Source organism: Martes martes, assembly GCF_963455335.1.
Source record: "Martes martes genome assembly, chromosome: 6".
Lineage (NCBI taxonomy): Eukaryota > Metazoa > Chordata > Mammalia > Carnivora > Mustelidae > Martes > Martes martes.
This window is the reverse complement of record NC_137893.1, coordinates 40,612,783-40,635,855: the sequence shown is the minus strand read 5'-3', so window position 1 is coordinate 40,635,855 and position 23,073 is coordinate 40,612,783. Positions and strand designations below refer to the sequence as shown.

Sequence of the window (23,073 nt, the reverse complement as noted above, 5' to 3'; positions counted from 1 at the left end):
GTTCTGGTAATGGTCTCAGGGTCCTGGGATCAAGTTTTGCATCAGGTTCCCTGCTCAGCTGGGAGTCTGCGTCTCCCTCTGCCCCTTCCCTCACTCATGTGCTCTCTCTCTCTCTGTCAAATAAATAAATAAAATCTCAAAAAAAACTAAACAAAACAAAATGGGAGCCCTTGTGCACTGCTGGTGGGAATGTCAAATGGGGCCATTACCTTGGAAGACAGTCTGGTAGTTTCTCAAAAGGTTAAACATATTGTTATCACATGAGTTAGCGATTCTACTGTTACATACATAATGAAGAGAACCGAAAAACTGTGTCTACAAAACACTTATATACCAACGATAAGAGTCAAAAAGAGGAAACCACACAAATGCCCTTCAGCCGATGAACGGATCAACAAAGTGCGCTATGTCCGCAGGGTAGATGATTATTCTGCGATAAAAAAGAACAATTCACCGATATATGGGGGACCCGCTGGTACATCAGTGGCAAGGATGAACCTCAAAAATATTATGCCCGGTGAAAGAAGCCAGACGCAAGAGGCCACGCAGCCCAAGATCCCATTGTTATGAGATGTTCAGAAGAGGCAAGTCTTTAGAGATAGAAGGTAGATCAGTGTTTGCCTGGGGTTTGGGAAGGACAGTGAGGAGCGCCTGTGAATGGGGATGGTGTTTCTTCTTGGGGTGATTAAAATGTCCTGGAATTAGAGTGGCGATGGTTCACACCTTTGTGAATCATTGAAAAATCCCTGAAGAATTCACTTTTAACAGGTAAATTTTATGGTGTGTGAACTGTATCTCAATTAAAATCATGACCCTGTGTGAGATATATATACATAAAATTCAGACATTACAGAGGTACACAGAATGAAAGTTTCCTTATATTCCTCCCCAACATTGCCTCCTATTTTTATCTTACTCTCCATACTGCCTTTTTAGTCATATGTATATTTACGAAGCAAGTTAGAATCTTGTTATACATACTGTTTTGTTACTTTTTCTACTTAATATGACCTGTTCATATTTTTCACCATTGGAAGTAAGACAAAAATTCTCAACCTGATTTTTTAAGTAACATAGCAAACCCAAAAGTCATTTAGAAAAAGATGGGTAATTTGAGTGCATGAAACTTCAACATATCAGTATGGAAAAAAAAAATGCCATACATAAAAAGACCTAGAAGGAGAAAATATGGGAAACATTTCTAATAAAAGGTTAATATTCCTGTATTAGGGACTAAGGATCCTACAAACTGATTTAAAGATGAACACCACAAGAGAAAAATGGGCAAAGATGTAAAGTGGCAAGTCAGAGAAAGCGAAATATAAGGGGCACATACACAAGAGAAAAGACGTCAACCTCGTCAGTTATTATCTTTTACCCAGCAGATGGGCAAAATTTAAAAGGAGTGGTAACAGCCAGTGCTGGCAAGAACAGGGGGGAACGGACATCCATAAATTGCTGAAGGATACAACCTTTTGGGGAACTAGGCAGTATTTCACAGATCGGCATCACCTTTAACCCACTTAGGGGATTCTAACCCACAAAAATAAAAGCACCACTACTGAGTATGTTCACAAAAATGTTTATTGCAGCAATTTTTATAAGAAGGGAAAAAAACTGGAAACACCTGGACCGTCACTTGATAGACGGTAGCTAGGATAGCTATGGTTAGTGATCAGCTGTGCTGTGTGGGGCCTGTGGATATTAAAGAAGTATGATTTAACCTGATGTGATGGACCTCGAGGCATGCACACAGTAGAACAGCTCTGTGAAGGAACTAGCTAAAAAGTAAATGCCACTAAACTCAAAACTCAAACCCCCCGAGGTGCAAATATGTGTTTGTGTGTTGTTGCAGGCACAGAAAGAGCCTGTTAAATTTGGTCTGTTAGGGGCTGGGTAAGCCGTGTTTGATTATTTCAAAGAAGAAAGTAATTTTAAAGAGCTGATTGTTCAGGAAGGATGATATTGTGCTCATTGAAGCTCTCTTCAAAGCTAGGGGACTGTGAAAAAGGATGGGAGAGAAGTCAGAATCGACGAGATGGTGTAACAAGAACACCTTACCGACTGTTAGGAATGCTGGTATTTTCTTTAGAGCTAACATTCTGGCTCCTGACTGAGGTGGAGGAAGGGAGGCTGGGAAGGAGCCTGGCCTGTCTATCTGGAGCACTGGACAGGTGCCTGGTCGGAGGTGAGAACTCTGGTTTCTGATTCCAGTGTCTCCTCGGGCTTCATGCAGAAGGGGAGTCACCTGGCCCTCTCCTAAGAGCAGATCAGGGCAGGACTCAGACCAACAGAGGTTGGCCTCTTCTGGATCAGTTCAGAAAAACGAGGGACAGTTCACGTTGTGAATAAAGGATTTGCCTTCAGTGTTATTACTGGGGTCAAAGAAACTCCTGGAAGGAAATTATTCACCCAAAGAGGAACAGTCATGCTGGGTCTCTGAGACCTAATCTCTACTCTAGGAAAACTAAAATGTCAAACTGGGAAGAAGTTTACCTTTATTCTAACAACCCTGTCCAAAATGCCCTTCCGCAGGGGGCTAAATGTGATTCTTGAAACAGTATAGAGCTCTGGTAAAGGTCCCTGCTTTCAGTGTTTAGAAATGCAAAGAGCATTTTTTTTTTAAAGTTAAAGTAAAAATATTTTTAAAGCACTGGTATTTTTCATGAAATTTTTTATAGGTTGAATGAAGTTTCCTTTTGACTGGTTCATTTAGAATTGAGACGTTCTAAAGGTAGACAAGTGATGTGGCCCAAACACCCAGGAAAAACACACATGCTCTTGTTGGTGGCATTTCATTTGAAGAAGTGACTTTAAACTCTCTTTTGGGATATGTGAGAGACAAAAGGAGATGATCAGAAACTGACAGTTCCTCGAACATATGCAAATGTCATGACAACACAACCCCTTCAGCTTAATGGTGGGAGGGCTCCTCTTCGGGTAGAGACAAAGACAAAGACATTTGTCCTTTTCTCCAGACACCACTCCTCAGCAAGATAAATCATTATGCTGATGAACTTGACCCAGGGACTAGGTTTCTGCATCAGGGGCGCTTAGGAACACTGTCAGGGGGAAAAAAAAAAAACTTCACCTAAGTTATGATGAGAGGAAGAGAAACGAGTGAGGAAAGAGAGAGCACAAGGTTTCACTGTTTTCACAAAAACTCAGTCCTCTCAGCTCAGGGGGGCACAGATGCCACTGGCTTGGGGCTCTGAGCACAACCCAAACCCGAGGGGACAGGGTGTACTCAGACAGGAAGAGTTCCCATTCAAATTTCCTTTGTAATTTCTTTGAGCTACATGAAATCCTTCCAGTACGTTTCTGTCCTCCTCCATCTTCCCCCTGGCAGTCCCAGACCAGCCCGAGCTGCTCGCTAGCAACACCAGGAAAGGACCACGGGGCATCTCTGCAGTTGGGACGGGGAGCTTTGGGATCTACTTTCAAAACACGCCCTAACTAAAACCTCATGTGCTTCTTGCCAATCTCGCAAAGGCTGAATCCCCCGCACGTGGCTCTGTGAAAAGGCACCTAACCCCATGAGGCATTTCTGCTGTCTGGTTGGGTTACCGTCCCTGCTTTACGCTTTACCAGGGGCCGAGGTCCCGGGAGCGCGGAAGCGGACGGAGGGCGCTGGCCTAGTGAGGGCCGGGCTTCCTCTCCTGCGGTTTTCAGGCAAGCAGCTCTGAGCAGGGGCCTCTGCCCGGGTCTGCTCCCGCTGCTCCCGAGGCGGGCCTGAGACCCAGGTGGCAGTCTCAGGTTGGCTCCTTGTCAATCAGCCAGACAGCGCCAGATCATGACACAAGACTCCCTCAGATCTTTACAGGGGTCTTTCATGTTACAGCGGGGAAAGAAAAGCAGAGGGGGCGTCTATTCTTCTCCTCACCACGGGAGTGTTGCTCATAATGTGGCTGGTGCGTTCCCGCTCCGTCTCCCGGCATTGGTATGGGCGATGGAGCCTTTGGGAATTTTTATCTATAGAGTGTGAGAAGGTACTTTGCTTTCACGGTGAGCAGAAACAGCTACTCACCCCCACTCCTCCTCTCATCATTAGTGGGGAGCTCGGGAAACGATCCACTGCACAGTTAGGTACGCCTGACCAGGGTGCTTCTGCAGGGCCCTGGGACCGTGATGGAGCGGTTTGGCGCCTGCACTGTCATGGACAAGGGATGGCCCCGGGGACTCCTGCTGACAAGGAAAACTTAAGGGGTGCTGCACGAGCACCTGCTATTGTGGGTCTGTCTAGTGTCAATCAATCACTTTTGAAAGTGATTCTCCGTTTTCTTTCACCCTGGAGGGTGATGAGTACGGCACCCTTTCAAAGCAGGTGGAGAAGGAAAAAGGGAGGAGAAAGGGGGAGAGCTGAGGTACCCGAACACTCCCTTCATGCATTGGACTGAATGTGTTTTAGTAAGCAGCTTGCCTCTGCTTGTTGAGTACTGAAATCTAGATCAAATTTCAAGTGCCTTCTAGGACAAAAGTAGCTAATTTGGAATAACTGAAACATCCTGCCTCTGTGGTAGGGAAGGCAGTCCCATTCCTGGAACCTTTAATCTGGGAGTGGTGGGGCAGCAGGTAGAGTCCAGATAAAGGACCGCAAGAGTGGATCACATGCTTGAATTCATGCGGGTTCCCTACCTCCTGGCCCCTGTCCTGCACGGGACACGACTCACTGTCTGCTTCCGAGAACGATCCGGATTCGTCGCTGGAGTTGGTTCCATAAGACTGCTCACATTTAATTTGGGGTCGGACTTGGTTGTACATTCCATCTCCCATCAGGCCTGGTTCCTGATGTTCTGTGGCTAGGAATCTGGCTCCCTGGGAACAGGGCGAGGAGGAGAACTCGCAGAGAGGGAGGCTGCAGGGCGAGCCCCCGCTCCCGTCCTCTGCGTAGGAATAGGAGGAGCATGAGCTGGAAGTCCTGGTCCTGGTCTCCAAGGGGGGCGAGCGAGGGCAGACTTTGATTGGCACCGGGCAGCTAGTGTTGGGCCGTATCCTTCCTGGCAAATGGTCAGCCATCAGCCCACCGTGGGAGTAGGCCTGTGAGCTGGGGAGGGACTGGCCAGCCCCCACCCACAGACCCTTTGGCACCGGCTCGGAGAGGTCTTTGTCCAAACTGCTTACCCCAGAATACGAATGCACCGCAGTGCTCACTTGGTCACAAGCGCTCGAGGAGAAGATCACACTTCTCCGGTCCAGCTCTCCTTCCTGTTTACAGAGAGCCTCCAACCCAGGCCCCTTGAGGGGCGACCCCATGGTGAAGTTGGACACGTCCTTCTGGCCCAGGTGGGGCTGTCCGTAATTCCCCGGGAAAGGGGCATAGTCAGTTTTAAGGTCACCCTGAGTGATCCCCTTGTCAAAAGGGCACGCTGAACTCCTGGCAAAGTGCTGCTGAGAGGTACTGGGCAAGCCAGACAACTCCACACTATTTTTTATGCTGAACAGAGACCTTAAACAGGAGGGGGAGGACACGCTCCTGGATCTCTCCAGGCAGGTGGCCCCGGCGGCGGGGGCGGGGCCGGGGGCGGGGCTGGGCTGTTTCCGGTCCATTTCGAGGTCCCCCGCTCTGTCCTTGCTGTCAGGCTCGTCTCCGGACAGGCAGAGCGTGATGCTCTCTTCCTCGTTCTCTTCACTGGGCGGCTCACTTTTAATCTGCCCCACGGCAAGCCCCGGCTTGAGGCTGTTGCTAGAGTTCTCTTCACTGAATGTGCTTGCAAAACCTGAGGTACTGTGTGATGATGCGTTATAGACATTCTTGGTACATGCAAGCTGGTACTTCTTGTATCTGGGGTACTGCGTCAACGCGTCCTTCTCGGAGCTCTCCTTGTTGTCGGCCGGCACCTCGGACTCGGGCAGCAAAGCCTCCTCCTTCTCGGCTACGGGGATGGTGGTGGCCTCAAAGCTGATGGGCTCTGGAAGCGTCTGGTCCCTGGGGCACGCCATCTTGGCCGTCTCGGAGTCCATGGTCTCCTCCTCCTCCTCCTCCTCCTCTCCCGCGGAGTTCTCGCGGTCCTCGTGCGGGCGCGGGCACGCAGCGTCCTTCCGGCACACGAACAGGCCATCCTCACTGTTCAGGAGCTGCGTCTGCAGGAAGCTGAAGCAGGAGTCCTCCAGGTTATGCATGCGCAGGAACTCCGCGCAGCGGATGACCTCGCGGATGTTTTCTCTGCTGAGTAACAGCTTGGCGGTGTAGGCAAACTGTAACAGAGGCCCAAAGCCCCTGGCCGTGACCTGCAAAACAAACAGGGAAATTGCCGACGTTACCATCAGCATGGCTATTGTCCCGAATCCCTCAACTGAAGCAAGATAACCAGACAGTGCTAATGTCCCAGAATAAAGACTGCAAAGGAGCAGTTAATCTCGCACTGGGTCAGCAGTGATTCCGCTTCCAATAATTAGTGCCTGTCTCGTGCATGCCTCCGCACTTCATCCGCACGGCATTGAAAATTACCAGGGTCCAGTGGCTCAACAAGATGACAACCGGCTCAGTGTTAACGCTAATGAAATATCCTGGCAAAAATACATGGTAACAATGGGAAGCCTATTAATTTCCCTCCCAGGCACACCCGTGGAGAGCCCTTCTAGTAAGGAGAGGCGTGACACTTGTGGCTCACTCGAGCCAAAGAAAGCATTCTGTCTTTTCTTGTCCACTGCGAAACTGGCAATATGGCCTGTTAAAACCTGAAAGTCCACAGGGGTCGAAAAACAGTTTTCCTTCACTTAACAAGTTAAAGAGTGCATGGAAGCAACTTCTGTGTTTCTCATTCATCATGGTTTCCAGATGGGACTTTTCACAGTCCTCACATCCTACCTGATCTTACAGGGACACCTCAGAAAGGACAATAATCCAGAGCCGTATTCTCAACCCTGAAATCAACTCCTGGTCCCAGAAAGAACGGGGATTCCAGAACTACACAGGCCGACTGCCATTTAAATGGTTGAAGCTGCTGAGTGGCACAGGACACAGGCTATTCCTTCCCTAATTATGAGCAACTGCTTTGCCATGCAGTGGCCTTCTTTCCTGCTAAATCTTCAGAGGCTCAGCCTACTACTGTCATGTGCTCCTCGAGCTTCACACTTTATCGATCGCAAATGTGCTATTTATGCACGGCTTTGCGTCCGCACACACCCCCATGCACGCAGTGGGTGACTTAGACAATTAGAGATGCATTGCCTAAGGCCAACTGTTCTCTCAGATGGAAGTGGATTAAACTTGCTGGTGTTCAGGGCAGCCTTCCTCACCCTATATGGAAACCTACGTGCATCTTCTAGGTTCTTGCAAACACCGCTGACCCCTTCAGAAGGGAAGACAGATCTGCGGAGTATGGGTACAAACTGAATGAAAGCTGCCACCATGGGGTCCTTGCTGGAAGCTCTAGGTGCAGTTATAACAAAATATCTGCTAAGGGCATAGGTGTAGAGCAAGGTGAGCTGGCCAGTTCTGCAGCTGACTTCCACATGTACTGAATTCACAGCGGCACACACAGCCAAAACTCTTGTAGGGACTTCTATCCTTTGCCCGCGATTCAACTTGGACATGGCCTTATCCCAGAGCGGTCTCCCAATCTCTTACAATGAACAATACCAGCCTCTCAGCCCCATCGCTAGTGTGAGGAAAATGCCCTGAATTGTTCAGAGCAGCACCAATTTTTCTATGCGGCATTCTTTCCAGTAAGGGAAATTTCCTGGATATATAACTGAATGGGATTTTAATTGGTTTGTATTTCGGGAGGACTTTAAATAAAATTCCAAATTAAAAAAAACCCCACCTCTGTCAGATAATGAGTCCCAAGATATTGGGTTAAAAAAAGAACACAACAGAAAAACATGACCGCTAGACTCACATTATAGCTCCACAAGGGCAATCACTGCCGTCTCACTTTTATTACACTTAATTGGGTCTGTTTCCACCGCTAGACAGCAAGCTCCTTCAGATCATGAACGGCTTCATTTTTCTTTATAACTCTGCATCTGATTAGGGTCTCTAACACGGCACACACCTGACAAAAGCCTGTGTGGTACTGAGGTGTCGGAGGCCTACCTGTGCTCCTAACATACAACTACAGCGCTCTGAAAGTAACAAGACGGTCTGTTCGGTGACTATCATCTCGAATGACTTTTGGAGCAAGTCACAGTGTAAACCAATAATCCACACCAACCAACCAGTCAGGGCAGGGGACAGTCCTTATTTGTCCTATCGAACAGCCCTTATTTGTACCCTATTGAAAGGGAGCTCATCTGACCTACCTTTGTGTCCTACTAAGCTGACATGGTAATAGATTCAGCAAATGCAGTATTTACTATATCTGTCTTACGTACTCTCCCCCCAGGAACCTTTCCGAGGAAGTGCAAGGTAAGGAAGTACCCATTTACAAGGAACCAAAGGAAGCGATGGGAATATCACATGACCCCTTTCTTTGCTGTAACTCGACTTCGCCACAAAGAGAAGAATGGCCTAATCGAGGCACAGGTGACCCCTCCATAAGGAAGCATTTTCTGCTCTGCTCCCAGGCGATTTGCCATTTGCTGAATGGAAACACACATCTAAAGTTTGGGTACGTGTGCTCAGTATATGGGAAGTGGGGGAAACTCACCTCAATGTTATTTATGTTTTTTAAACAGTCCTCCCTTATGGGCATTCTGTTTTTATTTCGATGCCATTGGTCTCAGTAAGTCCTGCCACTGTTCCCCACTATGACTGCTTTTAAAGAAAATTCCTAGAGAAACCAGGAACACCCCTGGGGATGACTAGATTAGTCATGGGCATTGCCACTGACACATGGCTACAAGGAACTGGAGAAGAGGCCTCTCTGTGCAGGGACAAGTGTGAGTGGGACTGACAGTGCCAATGAACATGGTCTCTACATCCCAGATCACATCACTAGTCCTTTTGGGCCAAGGAGACATGATAAGCTTGAAAGGATCATCCTAATGGTCATAAAAGAGTTATGATTAAAACCAGGATTGTAAACTCTCATTCAAGTTCAAGGTCAGAGGCAGTGGTGTTCTCAACATGAATTTCAAGAGTCCGTAACTAGCTCTCCCCTCACACGAGTTTAAATCCTGCTTTGTCATATTCAGTTCTGCTAAATTTTGCTCAGCTTCTCTGTGCCAGGCTTTGTCTAGTTCCTACCTACCAAGTGCTCCCAGTGCCTAGCGCCACGCTAGCTTGCTCTTATCAAGCACTGCCAAGAAGGCATGACTGCCTCTGTTTTGGAGACAAGGAAACAGAAGGAGGGAGGTGAAGGAATTCCTTCAAGGTGGTAGAGCTGGGATTCCAGCCGAAGTGCTATGAGGAACGGATAAGTACAAGACTAGGCCCTGTGCCCAAGAAACCTACAATGTAGCTTTGTAGATACACCTTAACAATGGCAAGTTAATTATCAAGTAACAATATCAGTCAACAATGGGAAAGCCATCACAAGATTATATGATCAGTTGTCAGCTGAGAAATCCCACCCAGTTCAGGAGAGAAGGTGACTGCTGAGGTCTGTGGGGACCCCTTAAGCCCTCATAAACAGGACCTGGAGTGCCGTGAAATCGCTCTGTGTTCACTGTGGGTCAAGAGCTGCTCTGATCTAATGGGTACCTTCTGAACCACTCTGTGTCCCTCTGAGGAACCCATCTCTGGTACGCTTTAGGCCAGCTGTGTTAACTCCAAATACACAAAACAGAAAGCAAAGTGCCCATCACACCTGCAGGCCATGTCAAATCAGGTAGATGCTTTCTAAATACAGTTTTAGGATCCATCTTGGTAGCTTGCACTGACTTTCCATTTCTAGGAATCATTTAAACTCACTCACTGTACTCAGAAAGCAAACATCCAGGTTCCAAGGGAAAGCTGTATGTTTATGAAACCGTGATCACAAGGCTGCATTGTTATTTACTTTCTGTTTTTAACAAGTAAGGCTCTGATAATGGGAAAAATAAGAAGGGATGGGAAGTGGAGAAGCACACATAAAACTAACGACCCATAAAAATGTTATTTAAAAAGGTAATGATCATAAAGTTAAAGTGGAATGAAGTGGCTAGAAATAGCAAACCAGTTCCATTTCACTGATGGTAATGGAGCTGTGTGCCACTGCTCTAAGGGAAGCAGGCTATCTCTCTTGCCCTCTGGTTGCTCCCAAGCAGGTGATGACCTTCTCCAGCAGTTGGCACACACAAGGCAAGTGGCCTCGACCGTGGAGTTTCAGGTCCGAAAGAAACAAGTCAAACTGCTGAACTCGTGCTATGGTGTGAGCCCACATGAGGATAATGTGTTGAAAATATGACCCACTGATGATCCCAGGGTCCTGGGATCGAGCCCCGCCTCGGGCTCTCTGCTCCGTGGAGAGCCTGCTTTCTCCTCTTTCTCTGCCTGCCTCTCTGCCTACTTGTGATCTCTGTCTGTCAAATAAATAAATAAAATCTTAAAGAAAAAAAAAGAAAATATGACCCACTGAAACTACGACCCTTAGCCTTTTGTTCCATGGGTTCTGATGTACCCTCTCTATGCTGTTGGTAAAAGGAGGATGAACCGATGAAAACTCAGCGGGCATAGGGCACGTTTAGGTGCTGTTTGCAAAGCTCCCTCTCCAGAGTTACCTGACTTCCTGCTGGACAGAGCTCCTGAAAGGAAACATCTAACAGTTTCCATCACTCTGGATCATTACAGGGATCAGGCAGGTGGGCTTCAGGTGTCTACTGAAAACAGGACTTGGGAATTTTTAGGAGACTTGGAGCACCGTTCTCTACTCAGGCCATGTGATTAAGGTCTTCTCCGTTGGTTCTGGCAGTATTTACACGTGGTTGTAGCACTGAGCTCCTCCTCAGAAGGCGGACCAGATGAATGGGGAGATCTCTGGACTGTTTTCTAGGGGAGGGATGGCACACTTCTCAAGGCTGCTGAACTGTGGCCTTACAAGCCACGTCACGCATGCTTCCCCGATGAAGACGGATCTCTTATATACCTTGCAGGGGCTGGGGAGATGACAGTAAGAAAACTATGCTGGATGGGCTTTTTACTACACGGCCATCCCTCTGAACCCTTTGCACAGCAAGGCACTTGTCAAAGAAAACAACTTTGGGGACAACTCATCTTCCTTTCCACCCCCACACAGCACAGCATTCTATTCTGCAGGAGGGAGACTGATTTGGTGATGAGGTGTCACTTCTAATCTTAATTTAAAAAAAAAAAAGATTTAAAAAAAAAGATTTTATTTATTTATTTGACAGAGAGAGAGACAGCACACAGGCAGGGGGAGCAGCACGCAGAGGAGAAGAGCAGTTCCTTTGCGGGGAGCCCGATGCTAGGCTCGATCCCAGGACCCCGGGATCATGACCCGAGCTGAAGACAGACACTTAAGCGACTGAGCCACCCAGGTGCCCCTAATCTTAATTTTCTATAATCAATATCCATATTATCATGCTTTTCTCCCCAAAGCAGCATGTTATACAAGCATATTATACTTGTATCTGGTGTATTTGTATTTGTTAAATTAATTAACTTCACTCTTTCAACAAAGCTTCTGGTCATTTTAGTATTAATTTAGCTAAAGATAGAACCAGAGAAACCCATCTTTTTTCCATTTCCATTTTTTGTAAAAACAAAAATAAACATTTAAGTTGATTTATACATATAAGCATATAATTTTATATAGTGTTTTTCTTCCCTAAAGAAAGTAATTATCTGTGCCAGTAAATGTGGCTTAAAGGCATAAAATTGTCTTTCCTATCCCCTGCAGGCTTGATTTTGGGTCTGCAGCCACAACATAAAGATGCTCTCCTATTTGTAAATCTGCCCCTTGAGATTCTCTACCTGATCATTTAGTCACTATTTTTCTTTACCTTTTTTTTCATTCATTCATTCACTCGTTCATTCACTCACCAACAATTACTGGGCACTCATTGCGCACCGTGTGAGAACTGAAGGAACCAGTTTTCTGGGATTCAAATCCCAGCTCTTCTGTGTACCTGCTTCGGAACTTGGGCTGGTTACTTAACCTTTCTGTCCTTCAGTTTCTCCAGCTATAAGACAGGGATACCAACAGTGCCCATCCTGTGGTAAAACCTTTAGAACAGGATCTGGCATTGAGTAACAACAATTACTGCTACGATTATTTAAAAAAAAAAAAAAAGAATAGAAGTAGTTGCTTTCTCCAAGGAGCTAAGAGGGTGAGCAGGGAGACAGATGTTTAATACAAAGGTCTATAATGGAATCTAAGCATGGAACAGGTATTTAAAGGTGCTAAGGGAGGACCAAAGCAGGGGGCAGTAACTGCTCAGAGCATCAGTGGAAGCCTTTCTGGAAAAGGTGCCTTTGCCTTGAATGTTGAAGACTGAGCTGAAGTTCATCAGAATAAGTCAAAGAATGGCCAGTCTCACTCCCTCTCCTTCTGGCTCTTCCTCTAATGCCACTTTATCTGCAAGACCCTTTCTGGGGCTTCTATTCACAACTGCCCCCCCTCCACCCACCCACCATCCAAAGTGGTTATGTGATTTCCAGGAACAGCCGAACATTAAACTAAGTACAGGGTCCTTCCGACCATGGGGCCCTGAACAGGTTGTGTGTCTATGAATATGGCCTGTCAAGACACTTTCACACATGCATGCACAGGCCCTCTCCCCCGCAGCTGAGACAGGCTCCCTGATTTCAGTGGGGCAGACGACATCCAAACAGTGAAACTCCATTACACTAAAACTCCAAAGACTAGCTGGCATGGCTGCTGGGATCAGCAGCACAGGTCAGTGGTCACCAGCAGGACCAGGAGTATCCTGGAAATACATGGTCTGCCTACTAAGGTACTTTTTGGTTGTTTTAAAAAAGGAAAATCAGGTAGGTTCCGTGAACAAAGACCTGACTTGAGTTGACTCATATGAGACTCTAGGACTCCCCATAATGAAGAGTCATGATCTCAGACTGGAGTCTGTTCATGGACTCAGACTCCCTGAAATTAATTCCTGGGAACTCTTGAGGAAGGATCCCACAATAAGTCACATTTTCACAAGGGTCATTCCTGTCACAAGGGTTTGCAAAAACATGTATCTTGTAGTTGTTCCTAAATCATGAACTAAACATAAACTTTTTTTTTTTTTTTAAGATTTCATTAATTTATTTGAGAGAGAGAGTAAGAGAGAGAGAGCGCATGAGCAGGGGGAGGGGCAGACTCCCTGCTGAGCAGGGAGCCCAATGCAGAGCTTGATCCTTGGGACTCAGCAACCATGACCTGAGCTGAAGGCAGATGCTTAACACACTGAACCACCTAGGCACCCCTAAATATAAACTTTTTTTAATTAGAAAAACTTTCATGAAAGTTATTCAGAAATTGTTCAGCTCAGAACTAAATTTATTTATCAGTGTCTGTGTTTATCTTTCCATCCATCTAACTCCATCTGTGTCCTAAAGTAACACTACTTTAACACAAACAGGGGAAATACAAATAATTCTGACCAACCACTAACTTTGATTTCTATAACTTAATTTGCTTTGGTCTGATATTATAACCTCATATGCTACCTCTTGACTATTGTCTCTTGGCTTTATGCCAATTCTTTTTTCTGTTCCCCTCTGTAATGCTGGCAGAGTACATTTCTCAGGCTTCTTTGCTGGTTGACTTATTATTAGATTCTGCCAATAGGGGGCACTGGTGGGATATCAGAAAGTGAGAGGAAAGATGTGGTTCTTTCTCTTCTCTTTCTTTTCCTTCCCTGGCTGTGTGTTCTGGAGGAGGCTACATCCTTGACTCCATGCTGGAGTTTTTGGCAAGGGCTGTCTCCTTCACAGGTGCAGGTATCAGCTCCTTCTCTAGGCTCCTTGTATCCTCTCTGGCTCTAGGAGTGGTAGCTGCTTCCTATAATCACTAATCACTGAGTTAATTATTTAAAAAATATTTTTTATGAGAGAGAAGGAGAGAGAGGAGCAACAGCAGAGGGAACAGGAGAGGGAAAAGCAGGCTCCCCACTGGGCAGGGAGTCGGATGTAGGGCTCCATGCCAGGACCCTGAGATCATGACCCAAGCTGAAGGCAGACTCTTAACCGACTGAGCCACCCAGGCGCCCGAGTCACTGAGTTGATTCTGCTTCCCCTTTCTGTTCTTCCAGTTTTCCAACACCTGTGTAACCAATTCCTTGTTTTATATCCCCTCTGTTTGAAACACCTGGCATTGTTTCTGTTTCCCTGACTCAATCCTCATCCACTTTACAGACAAGGAAGCCAAAAAAGGTGAAGACCAGAAAGTCCAGAAAGGTGAAGGGATTTTCCCAAAGTCACACAGCTGGTCAGCCAGGGTTTAACTCAATTATTCTGACCGTAGAGTTCAACTCTCCTACTCCTTTCTCATTCAGGTATGGTTATCTTTCTCACGTAAGGGACAGGCAAAATTTATATATAACATACACATAAGATACTGTATTCGTATTTACTCTAAAAGTATAAATGAAAACAGGAAGTCTCCCTTCTGAAAGATTACATAATGAAGTTCATGGAATAATTTTAAAAAATCTAATTTCAGTATAAGTGTAGATCCTAAAATAGGTATTAAATAGTAGTAACTTTTTACATTTTTCAGTGTAAAATGAAAGTGAAAAGCATCCCACTCACTGGTAATGAAGTAGTAAAACCCGCATCTAGGTTTATAGTTTCATTTGAAAAACCGCCTCCAACTGAAAATTATTTTTTAAAAGAAGATTTTAAAAAATTACCTAATTTCCATTTTAAATGACCCTTTCCCCATTCAGGAAACCAATGATCTTCCTAGACCAGAATTCTCTTGAGTCAAGGTTTGGTTTCACCTCCTCAACCTTTTTAGTCATTTCAAACCAACCATCAACCACTTGATCTTCAACCAGAAAACACAAAACATTTTTTAAGTCTTCCAGGTGTGAGAAGTTCAGTCCCTCGTCAGAGCCCTCTAAGTTCTTCATATCAAACCAAAATTCCCATCCTGGTAACCTAACCAGTTATGAGCCCTTACACCTTTCTCACTGCTCTCTTTGGAATGATCCTGAGTTTTACTGCATCCCCAGCAGGGTATCTGGACTGAGTAAATATTCCAGTCACTGGTATGGAAGACAGAACTATCACCTCCTCAGTTGAGATCCTATTTTCTAGGAATGCCAACTAAGATGTATTTCATTGTCACTGAAAACTTATGGTGCTATCAGTGAACATTTCTGAGGTTTTTTTCAGCATGTGTTACTGATAAGCCATGTGTCCATCTTAATCTTGCAAAATTGATTTTTTTTGACCCAAGGGTATATGCTTGTGTCGATATTCAGATTTATTGTCCAGATAAATCATTCCCATTATATAATTGTTCTTCAGCCGATTTTTTTTTTAAGATCTACTTTCTTCCTTTTTAAAAAAAAAGTATGTAATTTTCTGATTTCCATCCAGACTTCTGATGCTTTCCTAGGTCCTGCAATTCTTCAAAGATTTTGACCATAACAAGATGTTCCATAATCATGTCTAATTTTTTTTTTTTCTGTAGTTTGGGGGCTTACTTCATCAACATTGGGATCTTGGGTATTTTCTTAGTGTTCATCTACTTGGGGTTTACATTCCCTTCTCCAAATTCTTCTTACTTTTCCATCTAATAGACATTCTCCTTGAAACACAATATGGAGGTAACTGTGGATTTTGCTATCCTTTGTTCAGCCCCAAGACCAGCTGTTGGTTTTCTTGCCTTCTTGCCCTAAACAGAACCATACATTTATTTTCCTTGTCTGCTTAAACCCACATGTCCATTGGTGGATGAATGGAAAAACAAAATGGTATACAAAGACAATGGAATATTGTGCAGTTTTTAAAAGGGAAGAAATTCTATCATATACTACAACATGAGTAAATCTTTAGGTCATTATGCTAAGTAAAACGAGCCAATCTCAAAAAGACAAATACTATATGATTCCTCTTATATAAGGTATCTGAGGTAGTCAAATTCATGGATATAGAAAATAGAATGGTGGTTACCAGGGGCTGGGGTCAAGGAGAAAAGGGGAATTGTTGTTTAATGGGTGCAGAGTTTCAGATTTGCAAGATGACAAGAATTCTGGAGATCCCGTTTCATAACAATGTGAACATTTTTTAGGTAAGATGAATGTTTGAGGGACATCAGTAGAGTTCAGCTAAAATTGGTTAAGATGGTCAATTTCATGTTGGGTTTTCTTTTTATTGTAATACAAAAAGGTGTTGAAATATTTCAGAATGTACAAAATGTCACTTTGACGATCACTTTCTCTAAGACGGTAATCTCTTTCTTCTAAGGATCCTCTCATGTGGAGAGGATTGGCTCCTATCAATTCCTTTTAGTCAGTCAGTCTTAGGAACAAAATAGCAATTCTACTCTTGTACTCTCTACCTTCTTAAAGGTGAAACTGCCAGTAGGGCAAATCAATAACTACTCAGGTATTCTTTTCTTGGTTGAAGAGAATTCTGGGAGCTATTCATATCGTTGAAGTTCTGCATCATGCTTCTCCTTTGCTCTAATTTTGTAAATACGGAGTTCCATCGCACAGCCATATTTCAGCGTGATGTCCTCTTGTTCATTAGGTTACTAAGAAATTCTATTTATCACCCTGGCAGTAATCTCCAATTCAATTTTTTAATTACTCCTGCTTCACCCATTGATGGAGAGACACTGGAGTCTATAAGTATTGCTTCTCTCTTCCCCTTCTCCTTGGTTTAGCCAATGATTCACCTAATACTTCACACTTTTACATCAATGTCAAACCTACTTGCTTCTGCGATAATTGATGTCATGAGTTTAGCAGGATATTCATCTCTCTCCTTCTCTGACCACTTTCAGTTTAAAGCATGAGCCCTGTGCACTGCAGGTTCTTTATAACTATTTGTTGAACTGAATTGAGCTAACCCTAGTAATGCCCACCGTGGCAAGCAGGCAATTTGAATCCTTCCTTCACATGATAGTCCATCACATATTTGAAGACATCTGTCAAGCCCGCTTAGGGATTTTTTTTCTTCAAGAACCGAAGTCATATTTTCCATCAGAAATCAAAATGGAAGAACTGACAGGTCACATGTCTCTTGTGGAAATGTTATTTTCTAGCTGACCTCTGGCGCAAGTGGGTTTATGCTCCACTAATACGCCAATAGCCACAAGGACCTGGAGTCGTCAAGGGTGGGCCACTAGTCTTTAGTAAGGAAGGGAATTCGATCCCGGCAACTGGAGATACTCTACTGTCCTTTTCCCCCTTTCCTTTGCAAAATAGGAATAAGTCAGGACGTGCTGAAGAAATCATATACTTGAAGGGCTTTTGAGACGCAAACATTAAAAATTCTAAAAAGATGTATATCATCTTCTCAATGCCTTCCTCATTGCCTTTGCAAGGGAAGTGGGGGTTACTGGGGCTCCTGGAAAGAACAAAGCTGTGGATTTTGCCTTATGGGCATGGTGTATACGACAGCAAATAATAGTATTTCTATAGTCTTTAGTTTCCTTCATCTGAGTCCTTCTTAACTAACCACCATACAACAGAAGCTGAGACACACTGACGGCGTTAAGCAAGGCTCCACACTAACTCCGGGTAAACGCATATATGGAAACCAGACTTTTTGCCCAAGGGACAGTACACTCTGATTTCTCCTCCCTTCTCCTGTTTCTACCATGGGCTCTGCCAACAGAGAAGAGTTAATGCTGATGCAATGCAGGCGCCATCTGTGCTCTGTGAGGATTTAAACAGCGGCCGCTGTCAACACAAAACCCCCATCTGTGACTGGGACAATGGCTGTCCCGGGGGGCTGTCGAGACTAGCAGACAGAAAGCACGGGCCCTGCGGCCTGGGGCTGAGGAGACCGGATGAGACAACACCCAGAATCCTGGATAGGAACACGAAATCAGGGTTGTCCCTCAGCCACTTCCCCTAATTCCCCTGGAGTTCTCATCTTTTCTCTAGGCGATTCCTGTCATCAGGGAAGGGAATAGAGAGGGAGCGAGTCAGGCCATCTGTGTGGCCATGGTTGCAGGTTTGGCCCAATCGGTTGGGCTCTTGCCCTGCAGCCTTCCGCAGCCCTTCCTGGGACGCAGGCTCGCCAGGCTGGCCAATGACGTCCAAGAGGACAGGGAGCAGGCCGTTCCTGAGAAGAGCGGTGTGTTTGGGACTTCAGACTGCTGGGGCCTGAGGGCACAGTGCTGTTTTTGACAATGGAGTCATCTCTGGCAGCCCGGCTGCTGATGCAGGGGAGCCAGAAATTCCCAACAATGTCAGGTTGGTTGTTTCCAGTCTCTGTGGGGCTGAAACACACTTTCCATGCTGACTTGGGGGATGGCGAGAAAAGGAAAGAAGTCACAGTTGCTTCCAGAAGGTGCAGTGGAGTCTGTTCTGGGGCATCTATTTTGAACGCGGCTAGGAACGGTTATGAAAGACCTCTTCACTTACAACTCCTAACTAGGAAAACACCTTTTCTACTAAAAATAAACATATCCAAACATTCTGAAAACACACTCTTGGTTTTTGACAAATACCACATCTCGAGAACACCAGGCGTTCTTGGTTTGGGTGAATCAAACCACTCCCGAGCACACCTTTAAAGATGTGAGGTAAGGCATCTACGATACCGGGGGTATTCCAGTATTTTGATGGGACACTAGTCACTGAAGTCGGAAGTCAGAAGCCTAGCAAACCGTCCTAGAAAACAAGCCCTCCAGTTTCCTGGCGTTATTGCCGCAGGACTATTTGGCTCATGGAGGGAGGAATGTAGAGCCCATCCACAACATATTACCAGCAGTCTTCCAGAGTGGTGTAGCTCTGAAAACCCCAACGCAGTGAGCAGGTGTCTGGATGGCCTCGTCATTTCTTTCTTTAACAAGCGTAGGAGGCCTGGGCTTAAGAATCTTTAGGTCACCACTGCGGCAAAAGTACCGAGACTCAAAGCAAAAAAAAAAAACACCATTTCTCCTCTCCCCTGTACCTCCATGATCTCCTGGGATTGCCCTGGACAATCTTTAGGGGAATGTTCCCGACAGACTATGACTGTATTTCAAGCAGCAAGTCCCTGCTTTAGAGAGCAAACTTCACGCTCTTGTCTGGCTTCCCAGTGTCCCCCAGACTGATGCCCTTTGGCATCTCATTTCCAGTTGTTCTCCCGAGCCAGACTGCAGCCCTTCTCCTGCCTTCTAGCATTTGCTCAGGCTGTGCTCCCTGCCTGGATGCTTTCTTCACTTCGTTTTGCCAATTCCAGCTGTACCTGGACCGGGGTCGGGGATGTCCATCAATATGGAATGCAAGGGCCACAAGAAACCCTTGCAAAGGAGGTGGTGATTGAACCAGACCCTATTCCCAACTTGGACAATAGCTGCTGCTTATAGATACCCAGTCCTGGCATTTCCTCACATAAGAGCTATTTTGCATTGTTATCTAAATGTTCCATTGTGACTTTTTTTTTTTTAAGACTTTATTTATTTATTTGACAGAGAGGGAGATATCACAAGTAGGCAGAGAGAGAGAGAGAGAGAGAGAAGGGGAAACAGGCCCCCTGCTGAGCAGAGAGCCCGATGTGGGACTCGATCCCAGGACCCTGAGATCATGACCTGAGCTGAAGGCGGAGGCTTAACCCACTGAGCCACCCAGGCGCCCCTCCCCATTGTGACTGTCTTGATTGGAAAGTCCTGAAAATCAGGGTACCTGGCTTGCTTAGTTGGTGGAGCCTGCGACTCTTAATCTCAGGGTTGTGAGGGCAAGCCCCATTTGGGCATGGAGCCTACTTAAAAAAACAAGTTAATAAAAGATTATCCATATGACCAATCACTATGAAAAAAAATTCCTGAAAGTCAAGTACCAAGTCTTATACTCTTTGTATGTCATCTACATGTACTCTAATAAAATCTGTTAAGTATTTGCATTATGAAGATGAGTTGGTTACTTTTTTTAAAAAATATTTTATTTATTTACTTGACAGAGATCACAAGTAGGCAGAGAGGCAGGCAGAGAGAGAGGAAGAAGCAGGCTCCCCACGGAGCAGAGAGCCCGATGCGGGGCTCGATCCCAGGACCCTGGGATCATGACCCGAGCCAAAGGCAGAGGCTTTAACCCACTGAGCCACCCAGGCGCCCCGAGTTGGTTACTTTTTGTAGAATTCAACAACATCACACATTGAAAGAGGATGAGCAAAAGGTGACATTTCCATGCCAATGAGATGAAATAGTATTCAAAAAAGGTTAATTAAGAGGAAATCTTTAGATCACAGAGAAGTGTTGGAGCCACGAGTATTTTTGTGTACAGACTACGTTTCTCGCACAAACAAGATACTACTCAATCAGCAATCCAAAAACATTTGATCATTTACTTTGTTGGGCACTGAGGTAAATTTGAAAGAAGCAAACAGTATAGGTTTACTGTGGAGAAGCTCACAATGTTGCTATCCACAGCTGGAGAACAAGTAAGTGTTAAAACTCTATACGGTTGAGACTCCTGTGCCTCAGGCTTTGAGAGAAGAGGGGTGAGCATGGGCTGTCGAAGGGCACTAAGCTTGGATGGGAGCAGGCTGGAAGACAGGAGAGTCCAAGACCCCTGCGAGTCAGTCTTTGCCCTCCAGATATTGTGGTTCTGTTACAGTCTTGTGGTCTTCTAGCAAAGGACCTTCCATAAATACCTAGGATTTAACAGTCTTCTCTACCTAAGATCAACCAGTGCTCACCACCCCATCTAAATGAAACTTCAATTGTACCCCATAAAAGGGAGCACCATGGGAGAAAAAGAAATGATCCACTGGGAAGAAGCTGACAGTCCACAGAAGAAAACCTTGGGGCAAAACAGATGGGGCTTCAGGAAAGGACACAGCCACCATCCCTCAGGACAGCAGGAACAAGACAGGAGCTGGTTTGGAAACGAAGGCTGGGCATGTTAAGTGGTTGAGCAAAACGGGTTCTTCCTGAGCATGTTAAGTTAGAATCACAGAAATTTATATTTGGGGGTGTGCGCTCTTCCAGATGGGCTTGAGAAAAAGCAAAATCAAAATCCTCTTTTACACTAAAGTAGGAGAAATGACATACTTCTCCAGGATGCTATTTCAGAAATTCAAATGGGGAAAAAAATAAGGTAAGCGGGTAAAATTATGAAATGTCTCAGAAGTGACCACAACCGGAGAAAGAAGTGGGTAGGGTCAGAGCTCAGAAGCAGCTCGAGGGGAGCCAAGGAGGCCAGGTGAAGTTTGGTCGCCCTCTCGAGGGAGTGTCATCCCGCTAGTTCTGTGGCAGGACCTTGCACTGCCCTGTTCCAGGCTTTGTGTCCCCGACGCAAAGCACCCCCCGAGCCAGCTGTGGAGACCATCCCACATTCTTACTCATGGTGGGAGGAGAGTACAGTGCGCCCCTCACCACAGTCAAGGAGCAGATACCAGAACACTTGAGCTGCATATGGAAGGAACAGAATGTCAAAGGGGTTTTTATTGCACCTGACCAGATAATTAGGTAATTAGCACGGCTAACTGATAGGGCACATCTTCCAAGCATCTGTACATCTCTAGGGAGGACTATTTTCCAAAATGTACTATCAAGTGCTTTTTATTATAATTTTTTTTCTTTCTGGAGAGCATTTCATGTCTCAAAAAGGATGCCAGGCACGTTTCTCTTCCGTGCCAGGATGGCCCTTTTTCACGTAGTCCAGCTGGACTGCAAACAACAAGGACGTGAATCTGTTTCTGGTCCCCCATGGATCTTACAACAAACCCTGCAGCGCTCTGAGCTTCTTTGTGAACCTGCCAACCCCCTACCTGGGGGGTGCGCAGTGCTAGGAACACCGTCTTACCGAAGGACAGAAAAGACCAGGAGAGGGAGCACAAGAACACAAGATACTTATATAGAGCTGGGTTGTAGGACAAGTCATAGGAAGAGAACAAGGCAAAGAAAGCAAATTGCCTCAAAAAATATATGTAGAATCTGAATGGTGTACTTTTTCTGGGTGGGGGGAAGGGCATTTAGGACCTCTTATTTGTTCATCACATAGGAAAAATCTTTTTTTTTTTAAAGATTTTTATTTATTTATTTGACAGAGATCACAAGTAGGCAGAGAGGCAGGCAGAGAGAGGGGGGAAGCAGGCTCATCACCGAGCAGACAGCCTGATGCGGGGCTCGATCCCAGGACCCTGGGATCACGACCCGAGCCGAAGGCAGAGGCTTTAACCCACTGAGCCACCCAGGTGCCCCTCACATGGAAAAAATCTTTAGCTGATTGTATTGAATGCAGACCTGAAAGGACATTCCGGCTGTTCTTTTCATTCTGGGTCATCATATGACTCTAAGAACTGCTAAGTCTGTCAGCAATTACTAGCACTTGAGAGCTACCTTCCCTAGTCATTGTAGTTCTCCTTCACCCCACGGTGACCTGGGAGCAAACACATCAAAATTGCAAGCGTGCAGCCTCATGTAGAGACCAGCAACTCCCAGTTCTACGACAGTACTTAGCTGGGTTGGCTTTGCACGCTGAGTCATGACGCGGAGTCATCCAGTTGGAGGCAGTGAGACCAGGTGTCCCCCCTCACTGGGGACTCCCTCTCCAGAGTGCTGCTGGGGACCACCTTTGCAGTATTAGGGTGCATCTTGCTTTATTCCCTGAACAAACATGTACTGACTACCTCCCACGGTTCCCTAGTCTTAGGTGCTAGTAAGATAAAACAACGAGTAAGGAAGAAAGGGTGCCTCGCCCGGGATGTGCTAGGCTGTTGGGCCAGAGACAAGTTGACAGGTAATGACAACACCATGTAAGAGCTGCACTGGGGGAAGACCAGGCGAGGACGAAAGGGGCGCCTACGTCAGACGAAGTAAGACAGAAGCGGAGGCCCGAAGGAGGATTAGCCAGGTACTGTGTGGGCACCGGTGCTGCATGTGGGAGAAAAGGTAAATAGGCAGACACATGAGCGAGTCCGGCACCCAGGGCGGTGGGACAGGAGTTCAGCTCTGGTGGGGTGCTGGGGTGGCCACAGGTGACAGTAGACATGTGAGCAGGGGCGCGGGCAGCACAGTCAGCCTACGTCACACCGAGGAGTTTGGCCAGCAATCGAGAGCCACCGGGGTAGGCCAAGCAGGAATACGGAGGAGATGAATCTAGCCACAGCTGGGGGGCGACCTGCACAGGGGCACA

At 45.9% G+C, this 23,073-nt stretch overlaps 1 protein-coding gene across 1 annotated transcript in view; it reads right to left on the bottom strand.

Moving 5' to 3' along the window:
* The window catches only part of BACH2 (BTB domain and CNC homolog 2), a gene marked incomplete at its 3' end in the record, with an annotated part of 74,045 nt that overhangs the window by 10,680 nt on the left and 40,292 nt on the right, over positions 1-23,073 (bottom strand). The window contains exon 2 of the mRNA XM_080805468.1: positions 4,636-6,228. Coding sequence (XP_080661594.1) covers positions 4,636-6,228 — 1,593 coding nt within the window. The remainder of the gene's footprint in view (positions 1-4,635; positions 6,229-23,073) is intronic.